The sequence below is a fragment of the Cervus canadensis genome, chromosome 11, assembly GCF_019320065.1.
Source record: "Cervus canadensis isolate Bull #8, Minnesota chromosome 11, ASM1932006v1, whole genome shotgun sequence".
Lineage (NCBI taxonomy): Eukaryota > Metazoa > Chordata > Mammalia > Artiodactyla > Cervidae > Cervus > Cervus canadensis.
Window position 1 is genome coordinate 26,750,945 of NC_057396.1, and position 16,076 is coordinate 26,767,020.

General features: G+C 52.7%; 1 protein-coding gene across 5 annotated transcripts; it reads left to right on the plus strand.

The window, feature by feature from the left end:
- Positions 1-809: 809 nt before the first annotated feature.
- NLRX1 (NLR family member X1) lies at positions 810-16,075 on the plus strand. 5 transcript variants are annotated; one of them, XM_043481761.1, is made up of 10 exons: positions 810-828; positions 3,146-3,273; positions 3,831-3,900; positions 4,371-4,459; positions 5,000-5,619; positions 6,043-6,858; positions 12,718-13,313; positions 13,553-13,639; positions 14,416-14,667; positions 14,995-16,075. In XM_043481761.1, exons 2-10 carry the CDS (start codon positions 3,204-3,206, stop codon positions 15,314-15,316), a joined length of 2,922 nt encoding a protein of 973 aa, XP_043337696.1. In that variant the 5' UTR covers positions 810-828; positions 3,146-3,203; the 3' UTR covers positions 15,317-16,075. The 5 variants fall into 5 exon arrangements, with proteins under 5 accessions (XP_043337696.1, XP_043337692.1, XP_043337691.1 ...); XM_043481757.1 differs by lacking the exon at positions 810-828 and adding an exon at positions 1,133-1,345; XM_043481756.1 differs by lacking the exon at positions 810-828 and adding an exon at positions 1,134-1,339.
- Position 16,076: the final 1 nt, after the last annotated feature.

Below are 16,076 nucleotides of genomic sequence, written 5' to 3' on the forward strand. Positions count from 1 at the left end.
GTAGAAAAAGAAACCAGATAATTGGCTGAAGGAAGACAAAGACCCAGAAGTACTGACCTGTATAAATGACTTCACTGCTTTTTTACTGCACTCCTCCTCTCTAAGGGGTCCGCCCCTTCTTTCTGGGTGTGCATCTCTGCCTTGCTTCTGCCTTAACTAAACAAGCCATTTCTCTATATGCTCTCTCACCTGTTGTGCTATGTCTCTAATGATACTTTGTACCTACATTTACAATTTCTGCCTTTGTGATACATGTATTTTTCACTGGGGGCAAAGATCCAGGTTCAGTTCCTGGAGAGGGAATTAAGATCTTGCTTCAACCCACTGCTCACTGCTGCCTCGCTGAAATCAGGATCACAAAGCCCTCTTCCCAGCCCTGCCCTGCTGCCTCTCTGCCACTTCCCTACTGCTCACATCAGTTCAGTGCACACCTGTGTCTGCTTGCGGAGGCATGCCCTGGCTGTGGGTGGTGGGTGACGCCTCCCTCAGCTTCGTGCGTCCCGAGCGTGCCAGGTATGGAAGCACAGGGAGAGTGGGGGTTCTGAGGACCAGGAAGCCCCAGGGCTAGGCTATGACTAGGTGCCAGACAAGAAGGGCAGTTAGAGGTGGGAGCAGCCCCTCAGCCCCATTCTTCTGTCTTCCTTGAGGCAAGTGACCAGAAGCCACACACAGAGGTTGGGGCAGAGGTGAAGAGAGCCAGGTACAGAGGGAAGACGGAAGATCCAAAGATCTCTGCCAAGAGGTGGGCTGAAGCGGTGAAGAGGCAGAGGGAAGAATGTCCTGGCGATGAGGGAGTGAGGTCGCCTCGGGAAGGGCCAGGGGTCCGAGGTAGGAAGACCTAGGCCCCAGATTCTTGTTCTGGCTCTTCCCCTTCCAAGTTGGGTCAACCGGCGGCGCAAGTCATTTCACCCTTCTGAGCGGCAGTGCCTTCTTCTGTACAATGGGGGTTGCAACAAGGCCTGCCTGAGCGGTGGTGACTAATGGGATGAGACTGTCGCTCGGCGACCTGCAGAAGACAGTCCCAGCGGCAGGGCCCGCCGGACGGAGAGGTGTAGGACGGAAGGCGCGGGGAGATGGCCGGATGAATGGGGAAGAAGTCCCCGCCCCGGGCCTGCTCTCCGGGACCCCAGCCTCTCGCGCTATCTCCCTCCTCCCAGGACGCGGAGGCCCGGAGCGCCGAGGCGCGTCCTCGCGCGTGCCCGCTGCCGGGCGGGTAGCCAGAAAGGGCAGGGCTCCGCGCAGGCGGGCGGGGCGGGCAGGAAGCGCGGCGCCGCGCCGGGGCCTCTGCGAGTAAGCGGGAGACTCCGGCGGCGACCGCTCCCGGCCTGGACCGCGGCGGGTAAAGGTCTCAGCAGCGGGGGCGGGGCGGGGCTGGGCTGGAGCCGCTAGGAGCTGGCTGCCGGGGTTGCGTAGGACGCAGCGGTGCGCTGAATGGTGGCCGTTGTGGCGGGCTCTCCCCTTGGGTCTGAAGCCAACTTGAACAAGGAAAGCTGGGGTCCCCGATTAAGAGGATTCGCTCTGGATTTGTGCGAGCACAGACCTGGTACCTTTCCTGCGGTGCCCTCTTCTTTTCTCACTGCTCTGGAGATCTTCCGAAAGTTACCTTCCCCACCCCCGCCCCCACCGCGAGTCCCATCTTGAATTAGAGGCCCTGCGTCAGATTTTTTCCCACTAGTTTCCCCAAGCTTTTCCAGCTTGCCAGGGCCGCCTCTTAACCCTTCTTCTGCAACCGGGACTCCGGGTCTGAGCCCCAGCCTGCACCTCCACTGGTTGGCCCTGCTGGCAAGAGGACCCAGTGCACCCACTTCTCCCTAAGTGTGTCCTGCACTTAAGGAGCCACATCCCAGTGGAGACCGGCTGCCAAATAGCTGTGTGCTTCATTTAAAGGAGCTCAGGGATTGGGAAAGACTTCCAGGAGAGGGCCTTTAAGCAGTTTTTAAAAGCTTGGGTAGGATTCTGGTAGGAGAGAAAGGTCATTCCAAGCTGATGGAAGAGTATGAACAAAGTAAAGTGCAAGCAAGATGCCGAAAGCCTGGTGAATAAGGCACCAGTCAGGGGTATTATCAGAAAACTAGCAGGTGTGGGTCAGGTAATTTGGACTCCATACAACCTAGGATTTTAGGGAGGCGATTGGTGGCTGGGATGAGGGATGGGAATGGATGACACTGAAGGCAGAGGCCGGTAAAGAGAAGAGGGGTCCCCAGAAGTCTGGAGAGGGTCTGAGTTAGCACAGGGGTGGGAGGGATGATGCAATAGGAACAGGCTGGCCAAGAATGGGGAGGAGGAATGGGCCGGGCTGTTTCCAGTGTATGAAGGAGGAGAGAAGAATTTGAAGACAAAGGGGTCAGATTTAAAGTAGAAATCATGTGATTGGGAAGACGTGCCATAAAGTAACTGAACAGGGACGAGGGATGCTGAGTTCAGTTCTGCGAGCATGCGTCTTGCAGCACAGGCAGGATGTCCATATGGAGACACCAAGTAGGAAGTCCTTCATTCATTTATCTATTATTTATGGCAACCTGAAAAGCAGGTTAGATAAAAGTCACAGAGAAGATAAAACGGTCAAACCATTAAAACTCAGCTAAAAGGACCTGATAGCTACAGAAAAACTTCAGAAGAGAGTGGATGACTGTTTACTGGGAATTGTTGGCTCAGAAAAGCTTCTGAACATGAACACAGAACTCCTGTGAGTTTGCTGGAAGCCAAGCAAAAGAAGAAAAGGACAACGAGGGGCACTTCCCTGGTAGTCCAGTGGTTAAGACTCCACCCTTCCATTGCAGTGGGTACAGGTTCCATCCCTAGTCAAGGAACTAAGATCCTACATGCTTTGTGGCACAGCCAAAATAAATAAATTTGTTTTTTTAAAAGGATAACTAAATAGTTCATTAAGCTGGAACTCAGGAGAAAGGCAATCATGAAGCCATAGGGGAGGAGGGGCAGTGGATGGTAGGAGATAAAATGGGATCACTCAGGTGGGGGATGTAGAGGAGGGAGGTCTGAAGGCCAGGCCAGGGCTTTGGCGATACTGACACTTAATGAAAAGCTAATATTCTCTTGAGGAGGAAGGTCACCCTTTGGCCAGCTCGGGGAGGTGGGGTGGGAAAGTTGGGGTGTGTGGGGTCCATTCATACCATTTTTCCTGCAGGGGAACTGGATAGAAGGCGGTGTGCTCAGTCCCTCAGGCTCTGATCTTTTCTCCTGCCATGAGGTGGGGCTGCCATTTGCCCAGGGCCTCTTGGAGCCCTGGTCTGGGAAGAGTACTCCAGCCAGCAGGTGAGCAGAAAGTAAGGGTTTCTGTTTCCAACTCTTCCTTCATCTTCAGAGTCCAGACGGCACCCCCAGGAGAGCAGGGATCCAGACACCAGGTGTGCTAGTCCCAGTTCTGTGATTCACTAGCTGTTGACCTTGAACAAGTCACTGCACCTCCCCAGCTTCCTTTCTCCCATCCTAAACTAAGGGAGTCAAACTGGAAGATCTTTGAGGATCCTTGTAGCTACATAAGTCCAGGAACACTTGTCTGATTTCATTTTGCGTTCAACAGATATTTATTGAGTGCCTGCTGTGTGCTAGACCCTGTGCTTAGTTCTAAGTGGATAATTATGAACAAAACAGATATAATCCCCGCTCTCATGGAAGAATGGGTATGTGTGTGAATGAGTGTTAATGAAATAATTACATAATGAAATATAATAACTGCTGCAAAGGGGCAGTTCGTGATGCTATGAGAGCAAATGATGAGGGGGGTTGACGTAGATGTGGGGTCTGTGTATTGTTGAGCTAATGTGGTTGCGTTCTCGATGCTATTTCTTCCTTCTTCTTTCTCTCTGTAGATGAACGTATCCCCTTCCTGATTCACTGGAGTTGGCCCCTTAAAGGGGAGGGCCCTCTTGGGTCCCTGAGGTGAGGCCTCGGTGTCATACTTTATGACACATCTGGACACAGCAGAGTAGCCTGGGAAGGGTCAGGACTTGAAGAGAGCTTGATGTCCTGGGGAGAGGTTGGTCTTCCGGTGGGTAGAAGGGTAGAGAGTCAGCTAGTAGACCTAAAGAGGAAGTTGGCTCATATCATCCATGGTGCAAGTCACAGTGGTCAGCCAGAGGAACGACTGGTGGAAAGTGGGCGGAGTCCGGCAGAGGCCAGCCTGAATTCCAGGCAGGCAGGGAGCAGTGGGGAGCTGGAGGGCTAGGGGCGAGACCTCAGGCCCTGGGAAGGGTGTGAGTCAGACTAGGCTCTGGACTTGGATGTCCAGGGTCAGGGCTGGATCTCAAGAAGCCAGAAGCCTATCAGCTAAGGCAGGACTGGACTCTGAGCCTCTGTGGAGCCTGAGCCCAATAGCCAAGCCCCAGCTCACCCCCTCTCTTTGCTCACAGGGCCTTCATACGCCACAATGGAAGCTCAGTGGGCAACGGTCCTTCATCCGGGACGCATGGACAGTTGTTCCGGGGCATTGCTGCATCTGGTAAAGGAACTGGCTCCTCAGTCAGCCTGAGGAGATGGGCTGCTGGAATCCCAGGGGGTGTGATGGGGTCGGGGAGGGTGGGCAGAGAAGCAAGCAGGAAGGTGGTATAGAGCATCCGTTTCCATCGGCCATCCGTGGACCCACTCTCCCTGGCCTTATTATCCATCTATCTGTGTACCCCTTCCTGTGACACTCGTGCAGTGCACGCTTTCGATGTACAAAGCACTGGGAGGGACATATCATCCCTCCCTTCAACACATCCCTGCCTCTAGCTGTCAGGGAAGATCATGCACAGATAATTGTGCAACCAGTCAGCCCAGACTCACCATCACTCATCCCATGGCTCCCCACTTCCTGTCACAGGGGTCTGAACTTCCTGGACATTCTGAGGGAGTCCTGTGTGTCCAGCACCATTTTGGACCCCAGCATCTCCCGATGTCGTGTCTTGACTCGGCAGCTTGACCCTACCATCTCCCTAAGCTCTTGCATTTCTCCGCCCCTCTCCCTGACGCCCCTCTCTCCTCTTGCCTTCCCATTCAGAAGCTATCCAGCGGCACCGCCGCAACCTGGCCGAGTGGTTCAGTCGGCTGCCCAGGGAAGAGCGCCAGTTCGGCCCGACCTTTGCACTAGACACAGTCCATGTAGACCCTGTGATCCGTGAGAGCACCCCTGATGAGCTGCTGCGCCCACAGGCTGAACTGGCCCTGGAGCGTCAGCCACCCTCTGCTGGGCTCCCCCCGCTAGCCCTGTCTCAGCTCTTTGACCCAGATGCCTGTGGGCGTCGGGTGCAGACGGTGGTGCTTTACGGGACCGTGGGCACAGGCAAGAGCACGCTGGTGCGCAAGATGGTCCTGGACTGGTGTTATGGGCGGCTGCCAGCCTTCGAGCTGCTCATCCCCTTCTCCTGCGAGGACCTGTCATCCCTGGGCCCTGCTCCCGCCTCCTTGTGCCAACTTGTAGCCCAGCGCTACACACCCCTGAAGGAGATTCTGCCTCTGATGGCCACTGCCGGCTCCCGCCTGCTATTTGTGCTCCACGGCTTGGAGCATCTCAACCTCAATTTCTCATTGGCCAGCACAGGGCTTTGCAGTGACCCTGAGAAGCCAGAGGTGCCAGCTGCCATCATCATCAACCTGCTGCGCAAATACATGTTGCCCGAGGTGAGTGTGCCCTGCCCCGATTTGCTGTCCCTAACTTGCCCCCTAAGGATTTTTGCATTCTGGGTCCACATATTTATTTATTTATTTATTTATTTATTTTTTTGAGGGTCCACATATTTAATGCATAGGAGCGTTGGCTCTGGGTTAGTTCAAATCCTGCTCCTCTGCTTCTGAGCTGTGGGACTGAGCTGGTCAGTAGCTTCTCTAGGCTTCCATTTCCTTCTTGCCTTGAGTTGCGTTGATCAAATGAGATGCTGCATATGAAGTGCTTAGCACGGTGCCCTGGATCATAGTGGGTCCACAGTAAGCCTGAGTTATTATTACTGAAGTCATCATCATCTTCACCCTTGGACTCTCCTCCCTGGCAAGTGAGGCAATGAGGACACCAGGGTCTTTTTTAACCCTCCACCATGCCCTTTCCAGGCCAGCATTCTGGTGACCACCCGGTCCTCTGCGATCGGCCGCATCCCCAGCAAGTACGTGGGCCGCTATGGCGAGATCTGTGGCTTCTCCGATACCAACCTCCAGAAGCTCTACTTCCAGCTCCGCCTCAACCAGCCAGACTGCGGGCCTGGAGCCGGGGGGGTGTCGGTCACGCCAGCTCAGCGCGACCACCTGGTGCAGATGCTGACCCGGAACCTGGAGGGACACCACCAGATCTCTGCTGCCTGCTTCCTGCCCTCCTACTGCTGGCTCGTCTGTGCCACCCTGCACTTCCTGCATGCCCCCACGCCGGCCGGCCAGACCCTCACGAGCATCTACACCAGCTTCCTGCGTCTTAACTTCAGTGGGGAGATGCTGGACAGCACTGACCCCTCCAAGTTGTCCCTGATGGCCTATGCAGCCCGAACCATGGGCAAGCTGGCTTACGAGGGGGTGTCCTCCCGCAAGACCTACTTCTCTGAAGAGGACGTGCGTGGCTGCCTGGAAGCCGGCGTCCAGACAGAAGAGGAGTTTCAGCTGCTGCACGTTTTCTGCCGAGATGCCCTGCGGTTTTTTCTGGCCCCGTGCGTGGAGCCAGGACACGAGGGTGCCTTCGTGTTCACCGTGCCCGCCATGCAGGAATACCTGGCTGCCCTCTACATCGTGCTGGGTTTGCGGAAGACGACTCTGCAGCGGGTGGGCAAGGAAGTGGCCGAGCTCGTGGGCCGTGTCGGGGAGGATGTCAGCCTGGTCCTGGGCATCGTGGCCAAGCTGCTGCCCTTTCGGGCCCTGCCGCTGCTCCTCAACCTTCTCAAGGTAACAGCCCCAGGACCCCTGGCTGCCAGCCCCATCCTCCCTGTTCACCCCTGCTTTTCTCCCATAAGGAACCTGTTTACCCTGCATAGCTGTGAATCTCCTTCTTGGCTCTGTTTCAGATCTGGGCAGTCTGGCTTTTAATGGGATTGGGGTATAAGGAAGAGGGAGAGAGAAGCTATAGGCTGGGGAACGCTTGGAGGGGAACCTGAGGGTGCAGGGACTTTGTTAATAACAATCCCATAACTCTGATGATAGGTTTTGGGGGGTGGTTTACTATCTCTCCTAGTCTTTGTTGCTGGGCGGCAGGGGTCACTACAGTCCAGGGTCTATCCTGTGCTTTGCAGGTCCGGAAACCCAACTGTATCTATTCCTCAGAGGTGATGAGACTCTGGGAGTGATGTCTCATCCTAACTTAATCACCAGAGACAGGTTTATAAAGCAGATGGCATTTTATTCATTTATAGCAGGAGGATAAATGGCATTGGTAATTGGTTTAGGACAGTCCGTCCGGGGTGCAGGTCCGCCCCAGAAACCAAATTACAGGCCTCAGGACTGCTGTGCGCAGTGCACATGCAGTAAGTTTTTGACGGGAAGAAGTATCCACTTTCAGCTGATGTCTGCCGGATGCCTTGTAAATGAAACACTATTATAATCCTTTTTCTAGATGAGGAAACTGGGGCTCGCAGAGGCTAAGTAACGTGAACACGGTCACTCAGTAAGTAGAATAATTGGGATCTGAGTGCAGGTGTTATATAGTTCCGAATCCTGTGCTTTTTCTGCTAAACTTTACTGATGTACTGTGGATATTTCTGTGAAGCTGTGGTGCTTTGCTGGTAACCCCGGTCCTCTGTAGAAATGTTTCACTTACCTATCTTGAGGAAGCAGGGCCTTGGTAAGTGGACAAAATTTTAACAGGTTTTCCTTTTTATAGGCAGCAAAGCATTAGGGTTAAGAATAGGGATTCTGTAACACAGAATCCAGGCTCTGCCATTTACTAGCTGTGTAACTTTGTACAAATTACTTAATCTCCCTGTGTCTCAAGGTCCTTATCTGTTAAATGGGAATAATGTGTGTGTTCATTCACTCAGTCATGTCCACCTCTTTACAATCCCATGGACTGTAGCCCGCCCAGGCTCCCCTGTCCATAGAATTTTTCAGTCAAGAATACTGGAATGGCTTGCCATTTCCTACTCCAAACTGGAAAAATAAAGAATCTGTATCATTGGCCCAATATGAGGGTTAAATGTCTTCATCTGCAGATCCTGGCACATAGTAAGTGCTATTTAATTGTTTGTTAGGGACTTCCCTGGTGTTCCAGTGGCTAAGACTCCACCCTCCCAATTCGGGGGGTCCAGGTTTGATCCCTAGTCAGGAAACTAGATCCTACATGATGCAACTAAGGTTTTATATGCTGAGAGTAAGACCCAGTGCAGCATAATAAAAATAAATAAAAAGCCTAACAAAAAAATTTTTTTGTTAAACATAATCAGGCTCAGGCAGTCCATCCCTTCTCACAGCATCAACTCAGGCAGGGAGGTAATGGCCATTGCTGAGGCTGCTCCACCCCTTTGAGGATGTCCTTGCTTCATCTGGATTGCAGTGGGGTTGTGGTCTCCTGATGGGATTCAGAAAGCCGCTCAGTTACTTGAGGGAGCACCGCATCCCCAGCCCCTCTTCGAGGGAGGGTTGCCTAGCAGAGGTTGGGTCCCATCTCTGTCTATATGAGCCTATTGATTCAGCTTCCCAGGGTGACTGTTTTCGTATCTTGTCTCCAGATGATTGTTGGGGCAGGGACCCTCTACCCTCCATGGTGAGAACCTTGCCTGTAACAAGTGAAAAAAAAAAAAGGCAGGCATTAGAGGTAATTGTTCAGTTGCTCAGTCGTGTCTGACTCTCTGTGACCCCATGGACTGCAGCACGCTAGTAGAGGAGGCGCCACAAAACAACCTCGTGGCTCTGGCCAGAGGTCCTTTCTTCTCAGAACCATTGCAAACATGGGAGCTGATGTCACCAACCTCCCAGACATTCATTTTTTTCCGACAGATATTTGAGCGCCTGCTGTGTGCTAGACAATGTGTTAGATTCAGAGGGAAAAAAACTAACAGAACCCCAGGTTTTTGTCTTTTCTGATCATGCAGTCTCAACACAAACTTGTCAGCATAACCATATGATTAAAAATCCTGTGAAGTGCCTGGAAAGCCAAGTTCCAGGTGTTGTGGAAGTGTGTAAGGTGGGGACCTCATTTAGGGGGATAAGGAAGGCCGCTCTGTAGGAAGGGCATTTAATCTGATCCCTGGAGGATTAACCAGGAGAAGCACTGGGGGAGAAACACTCCAGGAAGAGATATAGCTTTGAAGGAGGAAAAATCTTAGCGCTGTCAAAAAGACAGAAGAGAGAGAGAGAGAGAGAAGCAGAGAGGACAAGAGCAGAGTGAGTGAGAGGCTGTGATGAAGGCGCTGTGGTTGGCAGGGGCCTGTCAATGAAAAATTAATCAATCGTCCATCTGTTGCAGGAGGGAGGACCCCTTCCAGGGCCTGAGAGTGGGCTCTTGTCTAACTCTTGGAAATGAATTGTCTGAGGAGACACACATACTGACAACGCAAGAGGCTTTATTGGGAAGGGACGTCCAGGCAGAGAGCAGTAGGAAAGGGGGTGGGGAGGAGCAGAACTGCTCTGCACCGTGACTCACAGTCTCAGGACTTACGGTGATGAGATTAATTTCTGGGTTGTCTTTGGTCAGTCATCTTGTTTGGCCCATATTTAGTCTGACTCAGGGTCCTTCCAAGTGGCGTGTGCATCTCTTAGCCAAGATGGATTCCAGTGTGAAGGCTTCTGGGATGTTAGTAGGACAGTATTATGGGGCTGGCATCTCCTCCCTCCTTTTGGCCCCTCCCAGGTTTTCCAGGTTAGCATTTGGCAGCAGCACCATGTTCCTCTTTGGGACCTCCTACTGTGAGATCACTCATGCAAGTGGTCATCATCGCTCTGGTCAAGGCGGGCCGTTTCGGTCAGTGGTTCCGTAACATATCTAAGAGAGAAATGGAAATTTTAATTCAAGCCAATCTGAGGATTCTAACCTGGGAGACAGTCTCTCAGAGAGTTCTAAGAACTCTTTCAGACGTATAGAGGGAGACCAGTACATATGCTGTTTTGTTGAAGGGAGTGTGTGTGTGTCTGTGTGTTTAGTTGCCTCATTCGGGTCGTGACCTCATGGACTGTTGCCCACCAGGCTTCTCTGTCCATGGTATTCTCCAGACAAGGATAGTGGAGGGGGTTGCCATTTCCTTCTCCAGGGGATCTTTCTGACCCTGGGATTGAACCCACATCTTTACCACTGAGCCACCAGGGAAGCCCCATCTAATCATGAGGAACAGACATCTTAATGGTTTTAGTGCTTTCCTAAGTATGGAAAGATGCAAAAATCCAGGTTCATAAAAATTTCTCCTGAAAATATGTAAGGACCAGTTTTGTCAGTTTCAGTCCAGTTCAGTTGCTCAGTCATGTTTGACTCTTTGCGACCCCATGGACTGCAGTACACCAGGCTTCCCTGTCCATCACCAACTCCTGGAGCTTGCTCAAACTCATGTCCGTTGAGTAGGTGATGCCATCCAACCATCTCATTCTCTGTCGTCCCCTTCTCCTCCCGCCTTCAATGTTACCCAGCATCAGGGTCTTTTCCAGTGAGTCAGTTCTTCGCATCAGGTGGCCAAAGTATTGGAGCTTCAGTATCAGCATCAGTCCTTCCAATGAATATTCAGAACTGATTTCCTTTAGCATGGACTGGTTGGATCTCCTTGCAGTCCAAGGGACTCTCAAGAGTCTTCTCAAACACCACAGTTCAAAAGCATCAATTCTTCCATGCTCAGCTTTCTTTATAGTTCAACTCTCACATCCATACATGACTACTGGAAAAACTATAGCTTTGACTGGACGGACCTTTGTCAGCAAAGTAATGTCTCTGCTTTTTAATGTGCTATCTAAGTTGGTCATAGCTTTTCTTTCAAGGAGCAAGTGAATTTTGATTTCATGGCTGCAGTCACCATCTGTAGTGATTTTGGAGCCCAAGAAAATAAAGTCTGTCACTGTTTCCACTGTTTCCCCATCTATTTGCCATGAAGTGATGGGACTGCATGCCGTGATCTTCGTTTTTTGAATGCTGAGTTTTAAGTCAGCATTTTCACTCTCCTCTTTCACTTTCACTGTCAGTTTAACCAGAGCACAAATTGCCTCATCCTGATCTTTACCCTGAATTCCTTTCAAGGTTATTGTAGGCCAGCAACAGCAGTGGCTAATGACTTGATTTTGTACAACTGGGTGGTGGGCAACATTCTTTATTTTATTTCTTTACAATCCCTTCCCTTTTCAGTCTTAATTTTGATGAAGGTTTGGGAAGCAGTTTGTGACCAATTTGTTCCAGGGGACTAGGACTGCTCGTTCACAGGTCAGGCAAGGATTTCACTGATGGGCCACTCAGTGTGCGGTTACTGGACTAGGCCTTATTCACAGTAGCCAACATCCTCTGACCTGCCTGTCTTACCAGTCTGTTATGATCCAGAAAATGATTCCCTCTTGTTGCTTCTTCCCATATTAGAGTTACAACTTACAGTCATTCATCATATAGAACTATGTGTTTGATCAGTATTTCAAGTTGCCTGGCCTTCCTTGGTGGCTCAGTTGGTAAAGAATCTGCCTGCAATGCAGGAGACTCGGCCGGTTAGGGAAGATCCCCTGAAGAAGGAAAGAGCAACCCACTCCAGCACTCTTGCCTGGACAGTTCCATGGACAGAGGAGCCGGGCAGGCTGCAGTCTATGGGACTGCAGAGTCAGACATGATTATGTGATTAACTTTCACTTTCAAGTTGCCTAGTCATTAATTTTATCTGAAGCTCAGTCACATGGTAATTCAGGGAACAGTCTTATAAAATAGGCAAATACAAGTAATAGACCTCATAGTACTGATAAGATCATAAATAAGTATTGAAGCTAAGATCTTCCTTGAGGTGAGGTCCAGTATCCCCCCAGGTCATCTGAGAAGTCTTGTTTTGCATCAGTCGCTATCTTTAAGGAAAATGATATATCGGCATTCTACATAAAGTTCACCTAAGATGTTTGCATACACAAGGTGAGGGGTAGATTATCGTGACCTCTTAGAAGATTGAAAAAGGAATGTTATCTTCAAAGGAGTCACATAACTGATGCCAGAAGGAGAAACTGATCTTTGTGGCAGGTATTTTTGCCTTTGGGGAAGTCTAGTTAAATGTGGAATAGAGATGTACAGTGCATACCAGAAGGAAGGGAGGAGGCCCAAATGGGCAGAGAAAAATTTTATGTTTAAATTTTTCTTGTCTTACCTTAAAATATGAATTTTATTTCATCAGGTCAAGTCCTTGAAGGGTCTGAAGTAGTAGGAGCGACATCAGTCATCGCTGCTGTGATGACAGTGATGATGTTGAAGATGGTGATGTATTTACACCACCTGGCCTGGGACCAAGCTAGATGAATAGTATATGCTAATTTCTTCAAGCTAAATGCATAATATATGCTAATTCTTTCCCACCAACCCTGGACTTGAAAACAGAAGGAGTATTAGGGAAAAAGAAAGAATTTCCTTTTGTCTGGAGTACGTGAGACAAGTGCTGAGAGATGACTCTGGAAAGGTCCAGTTGGGGCCAATTATATGCAGTTTTCTATTTCACATGGGCAACAGGGAGCCACGGAAGGTGCTGCAGGAGGGGGGTAATGTGATCAGACAAATCATGCTCCAGTTTAAAGGAGACTGTGAGGCTTAGGCAGGAAGGCTGAAAGGCAAGCAGGAGGCTGCACCCGCCTCCCCATTCCTCCACACTGCTTCCCTTCCAGGTGGTTCCACGAGTGTTTGGGCGCGTGGTGGGTAAGAGCCGTGAGGCAGTGGCCCAGGCCATGGTGCTGGAGATGTTCCGAGAGGAGGACTACTACAATGACGATGTCCTAGACCAGATGGGTGCTAGTATCCTGGGCGTCGAAGGTCCCCGGCGCCACCCGGACGAGCCTCCAGATGATGAAGTCTTTGAGCTTTTCCCCATGTTCATGGGCGGGCTTCTGTCTGCCCACAACCGGGCAGTGCTGGCTCAACTTGGCTGCCCCATAAAGACCCTGGATGCCCTGGAGAATGCCCAGGCCATCAAGAAGAAGCTGGGCAAGCTGGGCCGGCAGGTGCTGCCCCCCTCGGAGCTCCTGGACCACCTCTTCTTCCACTATGAGTTCCAGAATCAGCGCTTCTCTGCCGAGGTGCTTGGCTCTCTGCGCCAGCTCAACCTGGCGGGCGTGCGCATGACACCCCTCAAGTGCACGGTGGTGGCAGCTGTCCTGGGCAGTGGAAGGCACGCCCTGGATGAGGTGAACTTGGCCTCCTGCCAGCTGGATCCTGCTGGGTTGCGCACGCTCACGCCTGTCTTCCTGCGTGCCCGGAAGCTGGGGTGAGGCCCTGCCCTCCTGCACGGGCAGAGGAGAAGGTGCTCAGGAGACCAAAGGGAGTGAGGAAAAACCAGGGGGTGGGGTGAGTCTGGTGTGGGTAGAGGTGACAAGAGCCACAGAAGGGGATGCAGCTGTGACTACAAGAGGTGGATGATGAAGGAGGGTCCTAGTGGGTGGGCAGGCTCCAGGCTGAACTCCTTCCTTGGTTTCTTACCTCCCCTCTGGCCACCTTCTGCTCTAGGTTGCAGCTCAACAGCCTGGGCCCCGAGGCCTGCAGGGACCTCCGAGACCTGCTGCTACATGACCAGTGCCAAGTGACTACCCTGCGGTGAGCGCCCTATGGGGGGGCTTCATCCTGCTGGCCAGCTATGGTCAAGGGTGGGCTTTCCGCTTCCCAACATGCCTGGTGTAATAAACAAGGCAGGAGGGTAGACCCCGACCCACCCACTCCCTCCACCCCCCTCTTCCCGATCCTTCCTGTCTAGTACAAGCAGCCAGGCAGGGGGAAAGTACCACAGGCCATAGGTATTAAGTAAGCCTCTCACATGGCTAAAATCAGCCTGGGGAGGGGCCGGTGAAATAACACCCAGGCCAGTTGCCTTGTAACAGCATCACTGGTTCCCTCTCAGGATTTTACCTGTCGCCTCACAAGGATGACCCTGATGCTGGGCACTCAATAGATGCTCCCAAAGTGTTGACTGGTTGACTAGCAACCCAGACGCCTGGGCTCCTGATTTCGGGTTGGAGTAAGGGGAGGTGAATGGGGTGGGAAGAAGGAGGGGCAATTGGGAACAGAGGGCAAAGCAGGGATTGGAAGGGAGTGAAAAAAGGAGGAAGAAGGGAGGAGGAGGGGGAGAGGGAATACAGGGGGAGGTGTCACAAGGAGAATGGAAGGCCGGAGGAGGGGAGGGAGAAGCCAGCTTCCATCTCACTCTTCCTCCTCTGCAGGGAGCTCACCCCTATTTTCTCATTTCCTGGCCTGCATTTCTCTGCATCCAGGCTGGTCTCTGCCCCAGGCGATGCACCCTTTAGGCCCAAGTCCCGGTGCTCAGCACAGGGCAGCTGCTAGGAGCTCTCATAACCTTGGACTGCTTGTGGCCCTAGGCTGTCCAACAACCCATTGACGGCGGCGGGCGTGGCCCTGCTGCTGGAGGGGCTGGCAGGAAATACCTCCCTGAAACACCTGTCTCTACTGCACACGGGCCTTGGGGATGAGGGCCTAGAGCTGCTGGCTGCCCAGCTGGACCGAAACCAGCAGCTCCAGGAGCTGAACGTGGCCTACAACGGTGCTGGTGACACGGCGGCCCTGGCCTTAGCCAAGGCTGCCTGGAGGCACCCTTCCTTGGAGCTGCTGCAGTGAGTTTCCCTGCCCCTCCCCCACCCTGTCCCATCACCCCACCCCCCATCTGTGATGGGCCCTTCCCCAGCCCTGATTCTCCACCACCATTTCCCTTAGGGTCCTAGTGGCCTGGTTCCTATCGACTCTGGTCCCACTGAATTCTAGTGTCATCCCTGCCTCCCACCGGCCACCACCCTCCGTCTCTGGCATATTTCAGACACTTTCCCCATTGCATTCCACAGCTAGGGGATGAGTTATGAGACCCCTCGCTTTCTGTCCACCTGCCCTCTGCCTTCCTTCTCTGAACCCTGCTGAACGGCATATACTCTGCTGTCTCCCACTAGTCTCTACTTCAACGAGCTGAGCTCAGAGTGCCGCCAGGCCCTGCGGGACTTGGGGAGCGCTGCAGAGGGCGGTGCCCGGGTTGTGGTGTCGCTGACGGAGGGGACAGCAGTGTCCGAGTACTGGTCCGTGATCCTGAGTGAAGTCCAGCGGAACCTCAACAGCTGGGATCGGGGCCGGGTCCGGCGCCACCTGGAGCTGCTGCTGAGGGATCTGGAAGACAACCGGGGAGCCACCCTTAATCCCTGGCGTAAGGCCCAGCTGCTGCGGGTGGAGGGTGAGGTCAGGGCCCTCCTGGAGCAGCTGGGCGGCCCTGGAAGCTGAGACCGTGGCAGCAGTGTGTGTCCCCTCGCCCCAAGTCCCTTCTGTCTGTGATCCCCTAGCTTCCACTACTACTTCTAGAAAGATCCCTTCAGGGGATGGATGGAATAGGCACACAGGTGTGCCAGTTGCTCTCCTAGGGCATGTCCAACCAGTGTTCCAAGTCTGGAGTTTCCAGGACTGTGGAACATGCCTCACCTCCCTTCAGCCAGAAGGACTGAAAGATGTGGCATTTGGTGGCCACACTGTTCCTTAGTGTGGGTATGTGCATGCTAAGTTGCGTCCGACTGTTGGCGTCAGACCCTTCGGGCTGTAGCCCACCAGGCTCCTCTGTCCATGGGATTCTCCAGGCAAGGATACTGGAGTAGGTTGCCATGCCCTCCTCCAGGGGATCTTCCCAACCCAGGGATTGGACCCATGTCCCCCGTGTCTCCTGCATTGCAGGCAGATTCTTTACCGCTGAGCTATTCAGGGAATACACCTGTCCTGTAGCAGCACCACCACGCTCCTCTCTGATTTTGCCACCAGGGGGCACTCTTCACATGTTGGACTTGCCAGGGGCATTGCTGTCCAGATGTGTTGGAGGGTTTCCGCTCCTGCCTTTATGTTTTCTGGGGACACTCGGGATGCCAGCAGCCACTTTCCTGTCTCACTGGTGCTGTCTCCTCACCGTCGTCGCCCTTTCACCAATGGTACCCAAGCTTGGTGGCTTCTAGGGACGTGGGCGCTGACTTGCTGCTATTAAAGAGCTGTGTCTTCCAAC